General features: G+C 32.6%; 1 protein-coding gene across 2 annotated transcripts in view; it reads left to right on the forward strand.

Moving 5' to 3' along the window:
• retn (retained) overlaps nucleotides 1-20790 on the forward strand; it is a 656233-nt gene that overhangs the window by 502839 nt on the left and 132604 nt on the right. For both annotated transcript variants that reach the window (XM_072540200.1, XM_072540199.1), the window contains exon 4: nucleotides 11290-11362. In XM_072540200.1, coding sequence (XP_072396301.1) covers nucleotides 11290-11362 — 73 coding nt within the window. The remainder of the gene's footprint in view (nucleotides 1-11289; nucleotides 11363-20790) is intronic.

Raw genomic sequence — 20790 nt, forward strand, 5'->3', positions numbered from 1 at the left:
AATGACTTTACTTGCTTTCCAAAGCACGGTGGCAGATAAGTTAAATTAGAAATTGAACAATTTCTGGTGTCACGAATCGAACTCAGGCTGTCCGACTTGGTAAGTTAGTACCATAACCACTGAGCTACGGTCACCACAACATCTGACTTTAGCAGTGTCCCTCATGTTACTGACCTCCTTCTGAGCTAAATAACCATTGTAGAGATTCCTTAAGTTTCTGGGTGTTTCTTTTTAGAGTACGGAAATGATCCTTTGGTGTTAGTAAATATGCGTAATGTTTGTGGAGACTTTTTGAAAGTAGTTTTGTTAGTTTTTTTATTTTTCTTGAAGTACTTCGTTTATTTATTTTTATTATTGATTTAGTCCATTGTAGTCCTACAAATATAGGAGTAGTACCAGTCCGTACTTTCAGGCATTATACCTACATTGGAGAGCCTGAATGTCGGTATAATGCCTGAGCCTGCTGCTTTTAGTAGACGAAAACTACCTTATTTTAATATATTACACCACATTCAAGTTGATATCAGCTTAGTCAGGTCATTCTCGAAGCTATTATTAAACCATCGTATATATAATATAAATAATTCTATCAACACCAAAATTAAAGATCCCAGATCAAGATATACATGTATCTCTGTAAAGCATCGCTGGAGGTACGCCCATGTGGTAGCTTTTGGAAGGTGTCGATTAGAGTTATTCGATTGTTCGAATCCAATTTAAGGTAATTTGCATCAACTCGATATAAATCACGACCGTCTTGATTACCATCACCAGATTAAAATCGTTATAAGCAAAGACGAAAGATTGTGCTGCTATAAAAAATATTAAAATACACATATTTCATCTGTTTTATTGCTGTTAGTACAGTGTGGATCGATCAAATTAAACAAGATTTTAGTATTGTTGATCTATTCTATTTTTAATATCCCTTTATAAGGGCAAAATATGGTCACGTATAAAACCGACTATGTATTTTGAATATATTATCTTTTTTTATATTCTTTTGTATCTTTTTAATTTACGAACTTAGTTCGGATCACTTAAAGGCACTTTTTCTGTTTCTTTTACATGCTAATCGTTTTCTGTTCACCCAAGGTACCGCAGTCGTTCGATTATAATAAGCGATTTTTTGTAAAGAGAATACTTTACTTGTTAACAAGGCAATTACTCAATACACACACTACAACATACACAATGTACAATACGACAATTGGCTGACATACGACAGGTTCATGCCGGTAATATTATAAAAAAAAATCATTTTCTGTGTAAAAACGAACTGTAGTGCTAAATTTAGTTTGATTTCATTGAAATATGTATTTCGGATTTTAATAAAAATATTTATCATCTAAAATGAACTGATATTACCCACGTTCTTAAAAAATATGTAAAATTTTATCAAATATATTCTAGCGATTCGCTGTTGCGATACAGCTAACTTGGCCGTTTCTCATACACTTTACGTAATTCTTTTTTATCATTACCCAATTCCTTTTTCTCATCGCCTCTTTGATATCCTCTTTCCGTTTTTTACTGGACGGCCTCCCCTGCCTCTTCTTCTTTGTAAGACCCAATTATAAATTTTTCGTGTGGCATTTTCCTCATGTGGTCGTACCAGGACAATTGTTTTGCTTCAACCATGTCTACTAACGTCGTTTCTATATCCATTTTTTCTTGTTGAGGGTATAAAAATCTTAAAACATGTGTTGGATTCAGATTAAAAGGATACGCCCGAGTGCATTTCCCCTCTTGGAAGTTGTGCCCTTGGTTGCGTCCATGATGCCCTGCCTACCAACTAAAACCACCCTCAGCTACACACGCGCGGCTAGTCTTGTTTAGACCGTCTTAACATGCTTGCGCGGCTTCCTTCTCTTCTGTTTTTTCCCTTTACCGTTTATGCTTGCTGTCGTTTCCTTTCTAGTCAACATCTTTCCTTTTTATTATTCCAGTTATTGCTCCCAGGTTTTCTTTGTATTCATTTTCTTCTGTTCTCGCCACTTTAATTATGTTATTCGCCCTAACTTCTCCTCCCATTTCGTATAGCTCCGTCCTCTCGTTCGTGAACCTTTTGCAATCGAACAGTGTTCCGCCGTGTCTCTAACCCTGCAGTCAACGCAGTTGCCGTCTTCTTGCTTCCTTATTATTACCAGGTAGGCTCTGAAAGAGTCGTGTCCCATAAGGAACTGTGTGAAGTAGTTAGTCTCTCTATGGCCTTGTCCTACCCAGTCTCTCACGTCCGGTATGAGTGTTCCTGTCCATTCAGCCCTGTGTTCGTCGCCCCTCTCTCGTCTGCTTTGTCGTTTTCACTCATGCCGTACGTGATTGCCCTTTTGCTCTCACTAGTAGGTGAATTGGTGGCACAACTGCTGTCACTTGTAAGGTAACTGTCGAAGTCGTCTTATATGCGCAGACGACCCTCAGCAGGTCCTTCCTCTGAGCTTTCTCGAGAATTCTGTATTTTTGTTTGTGCCGCTGTTCTATGATCGGCTTTTTTCGCAGCATATATTATGTATTAACCGAAACTTTGTTTGGTGTCCAGTATTACGCCCAGATCTTTGACTTTCTTGACAGGTAGGATATTTTCTCCTGCCAGAGTGAAGGAGATATGCTCTCTCGTTCTTGGACCTTTGAAGATTATGCCCTTCGTCTTCTGAATGGCTAGCGTCAGTTATCTCTTTTCTAGCCACATCATAACTAGAATATATCCGTTATATTCCGAATTTTATCATTTTTTACAAGATCTAATAATGTAACTTGACAACATCTATAAAACCCTGTTTGAATCTTATTAATTTTTCTTTTATTCTGTTCTAATAATTAATAATATCCTCACTTCTGCTCCGTAGATTACAAACCTTTCTATCAACAATCAGAACAACTTTTTTATCGTTTGATTTGACAAACTTTTATTCCATAGTAGGGAATATGACTTTTTTGTTATACCTTTACCGATTTCTATTTTTTTTGTATATCTGCTTTATCCTTTTCATTTATTTAACTGACGTCCCAAGTATCCCCAACACTGTGTTCTTTTAATGTACCTGCATCGATTTTTATATAATTTTCATCATGTGTGAGATATCTATTGTGAGATATTCAGTTTTCTTAGCATTAATTTCCATACCCACTACTGCATCCGTTATGTCTCTTTCATGTCTCACATCGAGAAAATTCGCCCTATTCTCAATAAGAAAATCTTCGTAATATTTCTTTCAGTTTAATAGCTAGAATATATCCGTTATATTCCGAATTTTATCATTTTTTACAAGATCTAATAATGTAACTTGACAACATCTATAAAACCCTGTTTGAATCTTATTAATTTTTCTTTTATTCTGTTCTAATAATTAATAATATCCTCACTTCTGCTCCGTAGATTACAAACCTTTCTATCAACAATCGGAACAACTTTTTTATCGTTTGATTTGACAAACTTTTATTCCATAGTAGGGAATATGACTTTTTTGTTATACCTTTACCGATTTCTATTTTTTTTGTATATCTGCTTTATCCTTTTCATTTATTTAACTGACGTCCCAAGTATCCCCAACACTGTGTTCTTTTAATGTACCTGCATCGATTTTTATGTAATTTTCATCATGTGTGAGATATCTATTGTGAGATATTCAGTTTTCTTAGCATTAATTTCCATACCCACTACTGCATCCGTTATGTCTCTTTCATGTCTCACATCGAGAAAATTCGCCCTATTCTCAATAAGAAAATCTTAGTAATATTTCTTTCAGTTTAATAGCTCAATCAGGTCAATTATCAAAATATCTTTTTTGTCTGATTTTAATGTATTAATAGTTTTCCAGGCAGTTATTTCCAATCTCACTACTCTTTTTATCCCAGAATTCGTTTTTAGTCTCCTTTACTATCAATTTATTTCATAATTGTTTCTGGCATATATTTTTCTATTGTTTGGTATTCCTGTACTAAGCCAATTTTCATAATTTTGTCTTTTCTTTCTAATTATGTTTTCTACCTCACATATCCACCAAGACGGTTTTGAATTCCCTTCCCTTACTATTTGTTTTCTCCTCTTCCCCTAATGCTTCCATAGCAGCAGCGTGTAGATACTCTTTAAGTTTTGTGTATTTTTCCTCGGTGGTCCCTCTGGTGTTTTCACTAGTTCGTTTGGTATTATCATTTTGAATAAGAATCTTGTAGATTTATTTGGGTTTTGGTTTGCGTTTCGTACTTTATTTTTGGTGCATGGCTATATTTGATTTGTATATCTAAAAAAGGGTCTGTTATGTACACTGCTTCCCGGTTCATTTTAACAACAAAAGGTCTTATTATACTCTGTTGTTTAATCGCAACATAGTCAATGATTGATTTAAGGCTCGGCGTAGGTTGCGTCCATGTTTGTGTATGTCTCTGAGCTGGAATAGGCCTTTTAAAATTTTTGGAGAATGTTCTTGGCAGAATTCTATAAGTCGATTTCCACTATCATTGTTGTTTCATCTCCAAACGGTCCTACAATAGTGCTTTTAGGGTTTCTAACCACACGTCCATTAAAGTCTTAATTTATTTCTTACGGTTCACTATCCAGCACAGATGGTAAAGTTTCCAAGAACTCATTTTCATCTCCTACACGTTTATCATTATTCAGTGCGTATACATCTACCACAACTGTGACTTGATTTAAACATGTAACTTCTAGAGTAATTATTTCTTTCATTGACTGCTGTCAATATATTTTTTATATATTGCAATGCTACTCCTGCTTTTGCTCATCTAGTTATATCTACTTCGCTATAAAATACTTACTTACTTACTACCTTGTTTTTACCTTGTTTAGGCTTTTGCCTCTTCAAGTAAAGGATTCTTCTTTTTTGTGGAGCCAGGGGATGTGGTAAACGTAAGGTTGATATGCATGTGTTAGCTGCGATATTTTATGGGGATTGATTCTAATATATCAAAATACTCATCAGAAAGTTCGTTTCCAGTGTTGTGAAGAAGTTTTGCTGGAGAAAACGGAACTTTTCTTTTAGGAATCCTGGTTAGTATTTGCCCTCGGCAATGGCAAGGAGTTTTAAGTATTTGTTTGGCTCGGTTTGGCTATAAAATAGAATATAGTCGTCTTTTATTTGATTACCATGACCCCTTTTTTTGGTTTGGTTTCGTACTGTGATATCTATTTTTGTAATTACCTGTAAAGATTAACAGACAAAACAAAGATATGTTTCTTTCGTGTTTAAAACTTAATATTCCAACCAATATCCATTTGCCTTTTCTATAGTCGTCGTCTTCTAGTTCATGTCACATTCCGAGGCTTTGCTATTGGGTCTTAAGCAATTTTTAATATTTTTGTGGATGCTAAGGAGCGAGCCCGGTGCTCCATTTTATCACGTCAAAAAAACCAGAATTTACCATAATTTTACATTAGTCCTTAACATATTTCAATGCTTTCAAACATATTGCATTAAATTCTATATCAAAATTGTCATACTGTTATAACCGCGCAACTGCTGTTTAGTTCATTTAGGTTTTCTGTTCGTCTTCTTCTTTATGTTCCTCTCCTGTTGGAGATTAAATATCATCCATGCTGTTTTAATTGCATAACTGTTTTGGATGGGTTGGAGTCAATAATATGATTGAGATTGGGCAAAAAATGGTGTTAAATTATTTATATTACCAATATTAGAAAAAAACATCCTATGTAGCATATCTGGAGGATAAGAGTTTTCAATTAGAATATTTTTTAATAATTGAAGATCTTCCTGTTGATAATCTGGATGAGAAAGTTTTAAAACACGTTCTTTTAATCCTGTTATAAGGTTCATTTTCATCTTATTTGGATGGTGAGAGTAATAGCTTATAAATCTATTACTACATATGGGTTTTCTGAACCATCTGGTTTTCAACATATTGTCTGTATTTCTTACAATTCTCATGTCAAGGAATGGTAGAGAATTATCTACCTCTACCTCTTCCTCAACTGTAAATTGTATATGTTGATTATGACTGTTGAAAATGTTGACTGTTTCATGAATTTTGTGTTTAGGAAGTGCCAAAACTAAATCATCTACATATCTCTTAATAAAAGGAATGAAAAAAGTGCAATTACTGATACAATCACTGATAACATCATCCATGACATAGCTACTTAGAATGGGTGAAAGACTAGATCCCATAGGACTACCAAAAATTTGTTTATAAAATACACCATTAAATATAAAAATATTAGAATCAAAAACAAAGTTGATAAGTGTTTTGAAATGTAATAAGTCAATATTAGTGTGTTGTGAAATCTCATTCCAATGTTTTTTAACACTACTTATGATTAAATCTAAAGGCAAATTAGTAAAAAGAGATGTTACATCAAAACTAACTAAAACCTAATTTTGTGGTAATTGGAAATTATTAATGAAAGAACTAAAATCAAATGAATCTTTAATGTAAAAATTGTTGTTTAAATTATAAGCATTAGTTAAGATGTCAGTGAGGAGCTGTGCTATTGGTCCATTAGGAGGGCATAAAGATGAAACAATTGGTCTCATAGATAAAGTTGGTTTATGTATTTTTGGCAGAGCATAAAACCGTGGAGCAATAGAATTATAAATTTTGAGCTCTTTTGCTTTTTTATTATCAATAAATTTCTTTATGTTTAATTTAGATACTAGACAATTTGCTTTTTGTTGCAAAGTACAAACAGGACTCCTTCTAAGTGTAGTGTAATACTTAGTATCATTTAAGAGTTCTCCAGTTTTTTGTAGATAATCCTCTTTGTACATTACAACAGTTACGTTACCTTTATCGCTTTTAACAATATAAATTTCAGGATGGTTTTTAAGAAAAAGTTTAGTTTGCATATAGTATTTATTTAAAAAATGATCTTTGACTTCTTTATGCAAAAAGTTTGTAATAACGTTTGTACATTTAGATCTAACAACATCCTTTTGACTATCATTAAGTGGTCTGATTATTGATTCAATATCAGAAAGTAAATTAGGAACTCTAATATCAGATTTGGAAGGACATAAAGAAAATTTAGGTCCTAATGCTAAAAATTTTTTAATTTCAAAAGGAAATTGAATAGATGTTAGATTTTTAAACCATTTTTCCTGAAATTTTATTTTATCAAAAGCTTCTATTTTTAATTTATTGAACTTATTAATTTGTATTTTTTTGATTTTATGAAATTCTGTGTTGTATTTAATTCTTTGTCTACGATTAAATTCATTAAATGTGTGGAAATTTAAGATATTGTAAGCCTTGGTACGTAACTCATGTAATTTTCTTTCAAAAAAGTTTATATCAGCAAAAGCGATTTTAATTTCTAAATTAATAATATTTTTAATATATATATATATATATATATATATATATATATATATATATATATATATATACGTTTATTTAACGTTTACTTCTTTATATATATATATATATATATATATATATATATATATACACATATATATATATATATATATATATATATATATATATATATATATATATATATATATATATATATATATATATATATATATATATATTGAGAGCTCTTTATATATTATATCAATAATACCGAATCATATATTTTTGGTTTCATTGGGTCACACTGTTTCTATAAATTGATGCTTTATTATGTACCAAAAAAATCAATTAATTCTAGAAGAGAAAAGCTGATTTTTTCATGGCGCTATTAGATTTAGAAATTAATTTGGGCGGCAATTTTCTAGTTTTTAATTAACTGAAGTGTTACTTCTCATGTAAATACTCATACTTAAATGAATTAATAGATTTAAGATGATGTTTAGATTTTAAATGTTGTTTCAATGAATTTTTATATAACTGTAAATTAATGTATCTTTAATGAAGTAGCCAACTAAAAAATACTTTTTTATATACCGTGTGACATTGAAACTTTACAACACCAATTAAACTTTAAAATATTTTTATATACGATCCTCTCCAAAATCGCACCATCTTAAATGTACCATATTATGTTGAAAAATTTTTTTTTCTATACCTTCGTTTGGATTTCGATGATTCTTTCACATTATAGGTCTATTTTTTCAAAGGAAAGTTGTTTTTTCTTATCTTATTTTGCAACTTCCTGTGGAATTTATTCGAAACAAATGCTACATTTTATTATAAAAAATCATCTTGATATCTCTATTATCGAAGACTATACACAACTTAATATATAAAATACTACTTATATAAACTTTCATCATCATTCTGGCTTCACAACCCTGCGTGGGTCCTACCCTCCTCAACTCCAATCGCCGCTATCCATCGCCTGTCTCCGCCAAGCACGTATTTCCATATTTCTCATGTCTTCATCGTTGTTATTAAGGAACCTTGTTCTGGGTCTTCCTCTTCTTCTCTGACCAATGGGTCTATCAAGGAGCGTTTTTCTATTTTGTTTCATCACCATTACATGCCCTATCCACCTCAGATGTCCTATCTTAATATGTTTTATGATATCTGATATCCTGGTGTATTCTATAAAGTTTGAAGTTGTATCGTCTTCTCCACACTCCATTGTCATTACTGCTCCATATATTCGTCTTAGTACTTTTCTTTCGAAACATCCTAACATGTTTTCATTACTTTTTGTTAGAATCCAGGTCTCTGAACCATATGATAGGACTGGGCGTATTATTGTTTTGTATTTCTCGATATAATTGTGGATTTACGGAGGAGATTGAACCCAAAACAGCATCTGTTGGCCGTACAAATTCTGCGGTAGTATTATTTTCAGTGTCTAGGAGCGCTCCCAGGTACACAAATTCGTTCACTGCTTCGATGACGTCGTTTTCTGTAACAAGTGGTCGTAGGATTTGTAGCTAATTCTTTTAATGCTACATACGCTGCTCATACAGCATCTTCCGTTCTCCCAACTACCTTACTTAAACTTTAATGACATTTAAAACATGTAACGCATAAGAAAATAACCTAAATAATCTTGGTATGGGTAAAACGTTGACATTCCTTAGAAAACAGGTACATTAGTATAGTAATTCCTTGAAAATAGACCTATAATATGAAATAAAAATTATCGAAATTCAATCACCCGTTCAGGAGAAAACTATGTTAAAACATATGATACATTTAAGGTACTGCCTTAATTTTGAAGATTGATAGTCGAAGTTTCAAAACAATATATTTACTATTTTCCTGAAAATTCAATAAGACGAGCCCTCTTCTTAATTTAATACATTCCCAAACTCGCCGAGCCATTCTTCATATAAAATAAGAGTAATTGTTGAAAACAAGTTGACTTCTTTCTTCTGTCGTATCATGTCTCGATACATTTGCAGTGTGTGAAAGATTATTAGACCTAGATGGTTATTGCGAAAACGTAATCTGAAAGTTACGAAGGAACCTGGTAGTTACTACTGCTGTTTGATGCCTGGCATTATCTTGTTGGAAAATTGGATTTTTTAGGCGCCGGAGATATGGTATAATAACTGCATTTATAATATGGATGAAATCATAAGCATTTATGAGTATTCTCATCTATGATCAAGTTTCCTGTTGGGTTCCCAATGCACGGGTAATGTGTTTTTGACCATTTCACGTATATATCCCTTTAAATAATCTTTTATAAATTCTAGGTCATCTTTGTCCTGGGATATAACCACTTGATTATCAGCGAACTGAAGGTTATAAATATAAAGTATAGTCCTCATTGAATTATACGTCCATTCCAGAGGAGGATCTTACATACCTTCTCAGGTCTTCGTTTAGATATATTTTAATCAGAACCGGAGAAAGACGGCATCCCTGTCGCAATCCTTTAGTTACGAGGAATTTTTCTGATTGGGTATTTCGTACTTTAATTTTTTATGTGACTTGTTTGTACAGTTGTTTTACTACTGCAATAATCGTAGTATTTATTGGAGAATTTTCTAGGATTTGCCATAGTTTTTTTACTCGCACTGTGTCCAAAATAGATATGAGATATATAAAATCTCTATTGGCACCAAAAAGCATGAGAGAGGCTGAATAGGTCGACTAACATAGAAACTGGAATTCTTAATAGGGGTACGGCAGGGGTGTATTTTGTCTCCTGTGCTGTTCAACCGTTATCTTGTGCTATGGAGAATGTTTTTGCAGAGGCACTTGAACACTCCCAGTGGGATATAAAGGTCAACGAGTGCCTGATAAATACATTCCTTACGCTGACGACACCGGAATAATCAGAAATAACGAGCATTATAAATAAGCCGTTGCTACCAAATAAAATAAATACTGTAGGAAAAACAAAAAGCTTAAAGATAGATACAGGAAAAACTAAATGCATGGCAATAAGAAAAAATGCACTTATAAGAGCACTTTTGCAAATAGATACTGTTAATAGTTAGAGGAATTCGAAATGTGGACCCTACGAAAAATGTTTCTCATACAAAGGGCAAACACTGACAGGGAATTGTTCAACTTCAACATATTTAACGTACGAAAAATTGGATACCAGGCCATATTTTGAGAGAGAAAAGATATGCAATCCCTCAACTAATTATCCAAGGAACTATTGGGGGCAAGATGAGAGTAGGTCGCAAGCAAATGTGGCTACGGAATATAAAGGACTGGAAAGCCATAAATAACACTGGCGAGCTAAAGATAGACGTCTGGCCTTAAGATAATTCACCAACGCACTATATAGTAAAAATATGATTGATCGAGACTTGATCTCCTAGCTCTGGATTCTGGATTCTTCTTTTCACGTACCATATCAGAATTATCTAACTTTGGCGATCACCATTGCAAAGGCTTCTTGCCATATGGAATAATTGTCCTGCATTTGATATCTAAGTCGATTCACGAATGTTTTTAACCAAAAAACCTGTTTTCTGCCTACACTTCTACGGCCTATTTTGCCTTTAAGGATCAGTTGTAGTATTCTATATCGATTTCCCCCCACTATATGTCGCAAATAAGACATTTCATATGTATATTACATATCTGTGCATATTGTATATTACATATCTTTGTTGACCATTTTTATTACTTCCTCATTATGTTTCTTGTTGTTTTATTATCCAATAATATTTATTTCATCTATTCTGCCCTAATTCTGCTGGGTGCATTAATACTATATGTATTAATCTCTGTAATCCTGATCCTACGATTCCTAGGTGTTAAAACTTACTTTTTGCATTCATATAGCATTAGCTAAAAAATAGCATTTTTCACAGCAGTAGATGTTCCGACTTTCACTGATTGTAGCCAACCTTTCAATACTTAAAAATGGAATTTTTAATATTTATAACATCCATTTCTGACTTCTATACGAATTTTTATATTATTCATTTTTATTTGCAGTTATACGAAATTAACGACGACCCAAAAAGAAAGGAATTCCTAGACGAGCTTTTCTCGTTTATGCAGAAAAGGGGTAAGTTTTTAATTTATTTATTGATCGCTCAAAATACCGCCAAAAATATTTTGTTGGTCCAGATTTTTCACTTAATTGCAAAAAACGAAAAAACAGATATTTCGGTTCTACTCAAAAGAAGTGCACATTTTTTTGCATAAACCAGACACTGTTCAAATGTATTCAAATGTTTTTCTATTTCTAATCTATGTTGTGTTACTGGATAAAAAATATTTTATGTTAAGAATCCTTGCAGCTTTGTAATGAACTGCTATTAAATTTCTTAGGAATAAAATTTTTGTTTATAAGGCACTAGAAGTTCGATCTAAAATTCTTTATATTCAAATTGACCTATTTTTATCCACGTCATTGATATATCAAGGAAAAGTACTTATGATGTTCAATTAACGTCCTCAGTAAATATTTATATCGTAAAACATAATTTATCTCATGCACAATTTACGTATTAACAAATTTAATAAGATTGCTGCTATAAAATGCGTACAAATATTCATTTTTATTACGAAATAAAAGTCAGGCCGTCATAATAAGTCGATTACACCGAAAATTTTGTCGGATTTTTATATGATTATAAAGATTTTTCATCAAATTTGCTTTACATGAAGGAAGTTTGTTAAGATGCTTGTAGTTTACCTGGCTGACTGTCAAACATTTGATCTTATCTTTCTTCCAAAGATCATACCGAATATAAAACCTAATATAGAGTTAATTAGGAAAAGACCATAAAGATTATATATAAAGACAATATATGGTATACAAAATAGTCTAATAAACTGGCAGTGATGCTAAGCAAAGTGACTTGAAATCCGAAAGTTTCAAATTATAAACTAAACACGGACGAAATAGGAAGTTTAATTATTAGGCATTGCTTTTAACATGTTAACATGTAAAAAAAGTCTCAGCTGTGGATTTTTTTGTTTGTGAATTTGGGACAACATTAAAAAATACTAAGGTACCTGCAAACTTCGACTCCTTTACTTTTATGTAGATTTGTGTAGCAAATGAAACACATGCTATAAGAAAATAGTTTCAAAACTATATTGGGAACACCAGGCAATAGTACGAAACAATAGTGAAGACGAAAAAAGTTAGTTTAGGTAATCTGCTCTGGTTTATTCCCTGTTCATGTCCGTACCAGATAAGTTGTTTCCCTTCGATGCCAGAAACGATTGTGTCATGAAATCTTATTGGTTTTCTGATATTTTCATTTCTAACTCTCTCCGTTTCCGAATAGTCTAAGAGACTACTTTTAATTAGAGTGTTATGTATATTGTATTGTAACCATTGTAACCCTTAGATATTTATACTCTTGATTCTTCTATTTTTTCTATGTTTTCCAAATATAAGTCTCAACTTTCCTTCCTATGCATAGATATTTGGACTTTTTTATAATTATAGTCAGTCCCAAATCTTCGAATGTTTCTTTTAGATTCCGTGTTTTATATTCCAGGTCCTTTATCGCCTGTCAGTACTGCCTGTACTATTCTTATTCCTGAACATTCACGTTTTCATTTTAGTATTGCTTTTTTAATATAGATTTGGGTAGTTTATTTATCCCTGGGCAGTTTATTTTCCATTTTTATTTTTTTTTTATAAAAAAGTCTTTGAGATCATTTATGAGTCTAATGGATGTGTTTTGTAATACCTCCCATAGATTGATAGTTGGTATATTGTCATAGGCTTTTGAGAAATCAATGAATATGTACAAATGTATTAAAGATTAAAGCAACTATGAAAGTTTACATATGTCAAATATTTACTTAAAGGTGCTGGTGTTGTTTTATGACGAAATAAGTTATATGCAAATTTATCAATTATTTGAATATTGTATGTGTATGTAAATTATGATTTTATGCTACCTTTAATGATGAACGCTTCTTCTCTTTTCTTTTCCACTGCGCTGGGCTCTGGAATCTCGTGATTTGACTGCTTCAAATCACACTGGGGTTGGATAATTACAAAAAACTGAAAAGTCACTCTTACGTTGGTTGCACGAATACTGAATGTCTCATGTCAGTGCAGGCCGAATTGGCTTCGTATCTATAGGTAGATCTATTCCTGGACTTGTTCTATTTGACTGACATTTATATTTATACGTATGGAGTCATCTGTATTTGTCATTGTTTTTGTTTTTGTCATGATCATTTTTTAGACCGACGTATTGGGGCCGTCTGTGAGTTCTTCCTTGTAATTCCTTGAATGTGCTCGCTATAATCACAATGTCGTCAGCGACTCTGAGGTGGTTTAACTTATTGCCATATCCGTCCATACAATCTGCTAATTGTGCTTGTGACTGATATACCCTTATAATTCTGTCAGTATTCCTTGTTGCCTTTCTTTAGATGGACGATATACATGCTACTTTCCATTAGTTAGAAACTTCCTAAACTTACAGTTATTTGTTAAAGATTTGTGGTAATAATTCGGGATACACTCACTCTGGTCTTCATGCACATGTTTTCTTTCAATAGTAGGCGATGTTTCTTCCCGAATATGTTGTGGTCTTGTTTCACTTAATGGGTTTTTGTAGTGTTGTAACCACTGTTCCTTTGATATGTTTTGAAATGATAGTTTTTTACTACCCGTTGATCTAACTCTTTTACTGAATCACCATGCTCCTGTGCAACTTCTTTCTCCAATGTATCTGTCTATTTCCTGATCATTTGTATGTCACATCTCATTTTTATGTGATTTATTTTTAAAATCCATTTTGATACTGTTTACCATACGTTTTGGTATTGTTGACAGTCAACCTCTGGTTTTTACTAGATTAATCTTTAAAATACAAATCTAAGTAATCCAGAATAATCTGAATTGTTGTCCATGACAATTAAGCTATTTTGGGAGAAGAGTTTTTTCGAACCATGACTCAGAAATTCCATATGCTCATGGTAATCTGAAGGTGCGCCTTTAATTGTTTTAGCAGATGTAAATAATCCATTGTTAATCAATCCATTTTCTAAGCCGCAATGTAAAATAATAATATTCTACTGTAGTTTATTAAAATATACAGGAGGTAAACATTTTTATTATTATTTGTCCAATTTTTTTTAAAGTGTCACAAGTAACATAGCAGGTCTCATATAAATATGCTATCTGTTATTTCATTTTTCGATACTGTTATATAGCATTCCCTCACGGAAAGTAACCACAGAACAGCGCCCAGTATAATAGGGTGATTGCACAAACTCTTAAAAATTCAAGCCCAATTATATGAAGCATATTCCTCAAAGAAATTGCAAGGACAGTAGCGATAGGGCCATGCATTTTTTTCGATGAATACTTAGCAGTCAATTGGTTCAGCTAAAGGTTTAATTTATCTAATAGTATATTTTCGCATATTATGTTCGACTATGACAAATTCTTAAGAAACCAGCATCACTATCAAAGATATTCATTCTTTCATTTATTCACGTACTAGAAAAATTGTAGAGAAGATATAACCAATTCTGAAAGCAAATCAATGAATTCCTAATCATTAATTTGGATTTAGAGCCAAACATGCCCCCAATCGAAGTCCACCGAATTATAAAAAAAATTATATAAATCATTTGAATCTAATACTACTCTGCTGCTTTTGTAGACATCGCCCAAGCTTTCGACAAAGTTTGACACGATAGGCTATTATACAAAATCAAAAAAAGCTAATCAAACATTTTCCTTATCCTCAAATACTACCTTCAAAATAGACATTTTCCAGTAAGGTATCAAGACAAAATCACAAATCTACACCCAATAAGGTCTGGCGTGCCTCAGTGGAGTGTACTTAGTCCGATCCTCTATATCATCTACACAACTGATCTTCCCACTATTAAAAATATATCCATTGCAACATATGCAGATGATGCCCTTGTTATGGCATCTCACAAAGATCCTGTCATTACTTCTCAAATCTTGCAGACTCACTTGAATGTTATTTTCTCTTAATGATATCCACTTGGATGTCACCTACATCGTATGAAGAGGTGTCCAAATGTGTCATTAAATATTCAGTTCTTACAACAAAAAGAAAATACAAAATATTTGGAAATCCATCTGAACGCACGATTAACTTAAGAAGGCTCTTCCATGTTATCTGCCTGTCAGATTTTTCGAACCTTTTAGTACTGTTCTATAGTGTAGTGTTGTGTCGTAGTTTATTTTCCCAAACCCAACCTTATATAAGTTAAAGGGAAACTGTCACTGGACAGTTTTCCTAAATGTTTTGTCACTGCCATTAACATTTGCCTATTGTAAAATTTTACAGATTGCAGATTAAATGGGATGTTTAAAAAAAATTATTCATTACGCGTTACAATCTCTAGGGATTATAGCTAACGTCATGACGTTCAATATCCTATCCTTGGACGAGGTGGATTATTCGTCTATGTCATTTATAGCTTGATGTGTGTCTTTGCTGCTGTCGTGACTATTTTCCATTTCTTCCTGTCCTTGCATTGAACTTTCCAGTCTTTAACATTCATTGTTGTTGTATCATCTTCTACATCATCCAGACATCTTCTTCTACACCTGGGCCATTGTGGTGTCCAGTTAGTTATCCATTTTAGCATATCTAAGTGTGAGCATCTCTGTATATATCCTATCCATTCTAAGCGAAGAGATTTTGTGTATCTGACTGTGTTTTCTCCCTTTAATTATTCTTCTTCGATTCCGGCATTTGTTTTCATTCTTCTTTCTCCTCCTCGTGTTACATTGGGGCCCAGTATCGTTATCATTATTTTTCTTTCAAATTTCAGTTGGCTATCTTCCTATGTCTTGTTAATTGTTGTTGTTTCCATTCCATATGTAACAACAGGTCTCATTAAGGTTTAATATATGTTCTTTTACTTGCATGTCAGCATATTTCTATTCATTCCATGTTTTTTTATCTTTCAGAATTCTTTCCTCTGTTCTCAAATATATCAAAGGTATTAAGACTAAATTTTTAGTTTTTATTGATGGTGGCTATCTACTTTTTTATCATGCGCAAATTATATTTTATTAATTACTATTACAGTTATTTCTGTTCTAGTTTTTTATATGTTGAATGATATGTTTACTGTTGAATTTGTTACTATTGTTCTCATAGTTTCAAATAGAAATACCTCAAAGATCATTTGTATTTTAATTCCTTTCAAGATTTTTTTTTATTTGCATCCGGTGTAAAACACATTTCTAATAAAATAATAAAAGGGAAAATTCCAGTATACTAACTATACCACATTATAATTTCTAATATTCAAATTCTTTCTAAAAATATGGACTTTACAACACTATGAACACCCAAAACTTTATTTTAAATTGATTAATGTTTCCCTACAAGTGATGTCATACTGTGCAGCAGGTACTTGTTAAGTACCCATCCGATTTTCTATTATTCGAATAGTGAAATCGGATTTCTGGGAAGGGCGGCTGATAGATACCGGTTTCAATACAAATTATTTTATGGTTGTGATTTCCAAAAAAGCATTTATTTGAAATAAAGACGGATCAGGCAGACGTCTGATGCACTTTTTTGTCATTGAGTAAATACCGTCATAAATTTTAACATTGAAAAGTAATACCAAGATGTGACAATAGTTGAGGATTATAAATGATAACTGGGATTGTGTATTTAAAATAATATTTCTAAACATTATTGTACTTATTTGATTAACCCTTAATCGGCCAGGGAGCGTCTTACAGAGTGGTTATACATTTTCAAATAATTCTTTAGAACATATAGTAGAAACATGTTTAAGCAATTTTCGTATAGCCTGAGAGTTGCGCTTTACAATAGGCCGGTTTTGAATACATTGTCGATGTTGTTACTTGTGTGGAAGATAAAACATAATTATAACGAAACACCTTTCCATTTCCAACAGTAATTTTGTGCAGTTCTCCAAGCCCATGTGGATAAATAAACTATAAATTTTCTATATCTAAACTAAAATTTTTTCATGAAAATATAATGATAATAATAAATATATAATAAAGATATTATATAAGTGAAACATTCTATAAGAAGTTTTATTCATATAGTCCAAAATATTGGGCTGTAGAAGTATTGGCAGCTAAGAACTGCACACATCCTATTGGAGACGATATCACCCGACCTTTAAGTTAAACAAGGACTGCGCCCAATGCTAACCCGACATATTGTTGGGGAGACTGATTAGTTTGGTCTTGGATGCTCTGGTAAATGGGTGATGAAGCCGTTTAATTTTAGGGGGAGAGTTAAGCATTTGTCCCTTTTGTTCGTAAAAAATTTTCTTTAAAACCCCAACGAAATACCTGCCGAATTGTTACAACTATTAGATGATGAGAGCGTTGCGATTATCACCTCCTTCTTTAACAAGATATACGGCAGTGGTAAATTACCAGATAACTGGTTAGAATTAATATTTATAACTATTCTTAATAAAAGGAATGCCAGACAGTGTAGCGATTACCGACTTATCAGTTTCATGAGTCACACGGTCAAAAAATTTATAAATGTATTGCATTGTCGCATATATAAACTTTGTGAGGGGATAACTGGTGATGGTGAGCGGTTTGGTTTCCGAAACGGTATGGGTACTCAGGAGGCTCTTTTTGGCATGCGAATGCTCTTACAAACGATCATTGAGTTGAGTTTAGGAAAAATATTTACGTATGTTTTATAGATTTCGAAAAAGCCTTTGATAGAATCCCATATACACTACTATTTCATTGCTTAGACTCAATCGGTCTGGATACCTATAACATTAGATTGATAAAAAATCTTTACTACAATGTGTGAAACAGGAATGTGTTATGTCACCGATGTTTTTTAATACCTACACTGAACCAGTTTTTGAGATAGTATTAAATAATCGTCCCTTGATAGCTACCCCAACAAAAACAAAAAGCTTTGAAAGTTTGAAAACAAGCACGGTACACCAAGAAGAAGATTTTAAAACCTGTTGATCTGCCTCTTCTCCGTATATGTGCCCAGTCAGCAATCTAATGATCGTGATCGTTGGTTTTTTGTCCAGGGTTGTTTGTGGCGGCCGATCGATTGCCGATTTAGCAAAATAAATTTTGCTTTTAGGAATCGAGATCCCTGTAGTGCTGGTCTGGAAAAGGAAACTAATGGGGTGAGCCGTGCATTTCCAAGTGTATAGAGCTGTTATGTGTCTAGTGTTTATTTTTTTGTTTTTTTTTGTTCTTTGAATATTTTTATTGTGATCTTAATTAATTTACTAGTTTTATTTGGAACTACTTTACTACTATGTGAATATGTCAGCTATCTGTTGATCTTTTTCTGGCCGTATTCTGCAGTTTGTAGCTTCCTGAACATTTCGTACGCCTTTTCATCCATTTGTTTCAATTTGATTTTTTGTTTTGTGTCCCTGAGAATAAATCTTCTTGACACCTTGTTAGGAATGTTAACTGTTGGCCATTCTTAGTTTTTCAACCTACGTTGGTCTTTCTTCGTATGAGAGATCTTAGTTCGCTTTTTAATGCTTTCGATAATGTTATTTAGGTTTTTCTACCTTCTGAATTCTCGCTGCTATTGCTATATTGTCTTTATAAAAACTGAACATGGTTTGCGGTGAAGTTGGAGTGTTCGCAGTATAGATTGTGTACATGAAAGGTAACCATACCTTCCTCTGTGGTACTCTGGCCTCCATTGTTCCGAGCTCAGATAGGACTAGTTCTATCATCATCCTGAACTTTCTGTTGTACGAGCCATGCCATGGCCTCGCTGCATCAAAAAAGTCTCATTTTGGGAATGAGCCCTTCGTGCCAGACTCTGTCGAATGCTTTATTGTTATCCTTAAATGCAGTCGAGTTAAGGACTGTGGCTACAGAAAAAGATTAAAGAAAACCCTCGTTTTATTTGTTGTACGAAGAAAAACATAAAAATATAATAATGATATTAAAATAGCATACAATATAACGTAATTTATATACCATTCTGAAGAAAGATCTGTGAAACTTTTTTGTGTTTATTTATTTTCAAGCTTGGTTGACAGCACGTGTAGATCTACACTCAGCTCTAGAATTTATATTTAGTTTGAATGTTATTAATTGCAAAAGAGCACCCTCATTTTCTTCTTCAGGTATTCTTTAAGAAGTTTAATTCAGCAGTACATTCAATTAACCAAGAACTGTTGAGATGCCTTTGCAACTTCACTCGCTTATTATTTTATATATAGATACTCTCTTTTTGGTGATAGTTTTATTTTAATTCATTAAAGATAATTAACCCAATAAAATTAACACCCACAAATGTAGTGTACAAATTGCTGGCAATATTTTTGTACGGTATACAATTTGTTTGATTATAAATTTTCTTTGTACCTTGAATTTTCTTACATCTATACAATGATATTACACCGATTTTATTAAAATGAATATCAAAATCCTATGATTACAGACCTGTGGTCTTTTAGACGCGGGATCTGCATTGCGTTATTGCGACTCGTGGTAATCTCTCCAAGAATTGAAAACAACTGCTAGCAATTTAATAAATTTAATAACAGCACGATTTCTCTCTGGTCACGATATAATTAGGACAATTTTCAAGCTTTGCAAATTTCGTATGAGTAGGTAATTACGGAATTTTGAGAACGAAATCGTATAAAATACTTCTTGCTCCATCACGTGATAATATTTTTTTAATGAAGGATCACAAAACATTTTAAATTTCGATATAACCTATAAATAAGGTGGTACAACAACCTGGCAGTGGCTATATAAAACCATGTTGACTTTGATAGTTCATTAAGTTTTGTAATGGTACCTGAACACTTTTTGGCAGAACAACTCAATGATAGCAGAAACAGTCAAGTTAAGTTTAATCAAGTGGTCTTATATAATATTTTTATGATAATAACTTTAGATAATAAAAAATTAGGTGGCTTATTTGATCTATTTTGGACTATATTAATTTCATAACCTTATCTTCCACTGGTTCTAGTTAGTTATGTTTTCATCCATCTTATCTGAACTCTTTTCTTTCCTCTCTTGTCTTTCTATGTCATAAATATATTATTTTCTTATTCCATCGTGCATTATTTTTTCTATAGTATGGTGGTAAACTTCTATTAGAATTTTACCTCATTTATACATTTTTTTCTTAGGTGTTCTGTTATTAACTATTCTTATAAGGTGACCTGTCCAGCGCAACCTTTATTTATTTTGCATAACTTGCTGTAGGGGGTTCTTTTTAATATTGATATAATTCGTGGTTGAACCCTATTCTCCACATATCATTGTCACAAATGAGACCCAATATTCTTCTCAATATCTTTCTTTCAAAATTACTACTATGGTTTATTGTCTTTATGTCTTTGGATCCAGACACCTGCGGCAAAAAGAAATATGCTTTGTTAGCTTGATGATTAGCATTAACTTCATAGCATTATCCTTCTCCGTATTTCCTCCTCCTCAATGTCATCCTTAATTATTTGTGCTCCCAGGTATGTGATCTGTTTTACAAC

The sequence above is a fragment of the Diabrotica undecimpunctata genome, chromosome 8, assembly GCF_040954645.1.
Source record: "Diabrotica undecimpunctata isolate CICGRU chromosome 8, icDiaUnde3, whole genome shotgun sequence".
NCBI lineage: Eukaryota > Metazoa > Arthropoda > Insecta > Coleoptera > Chrysomelidae > Diabrotica > Diabrotica undecimpunctata.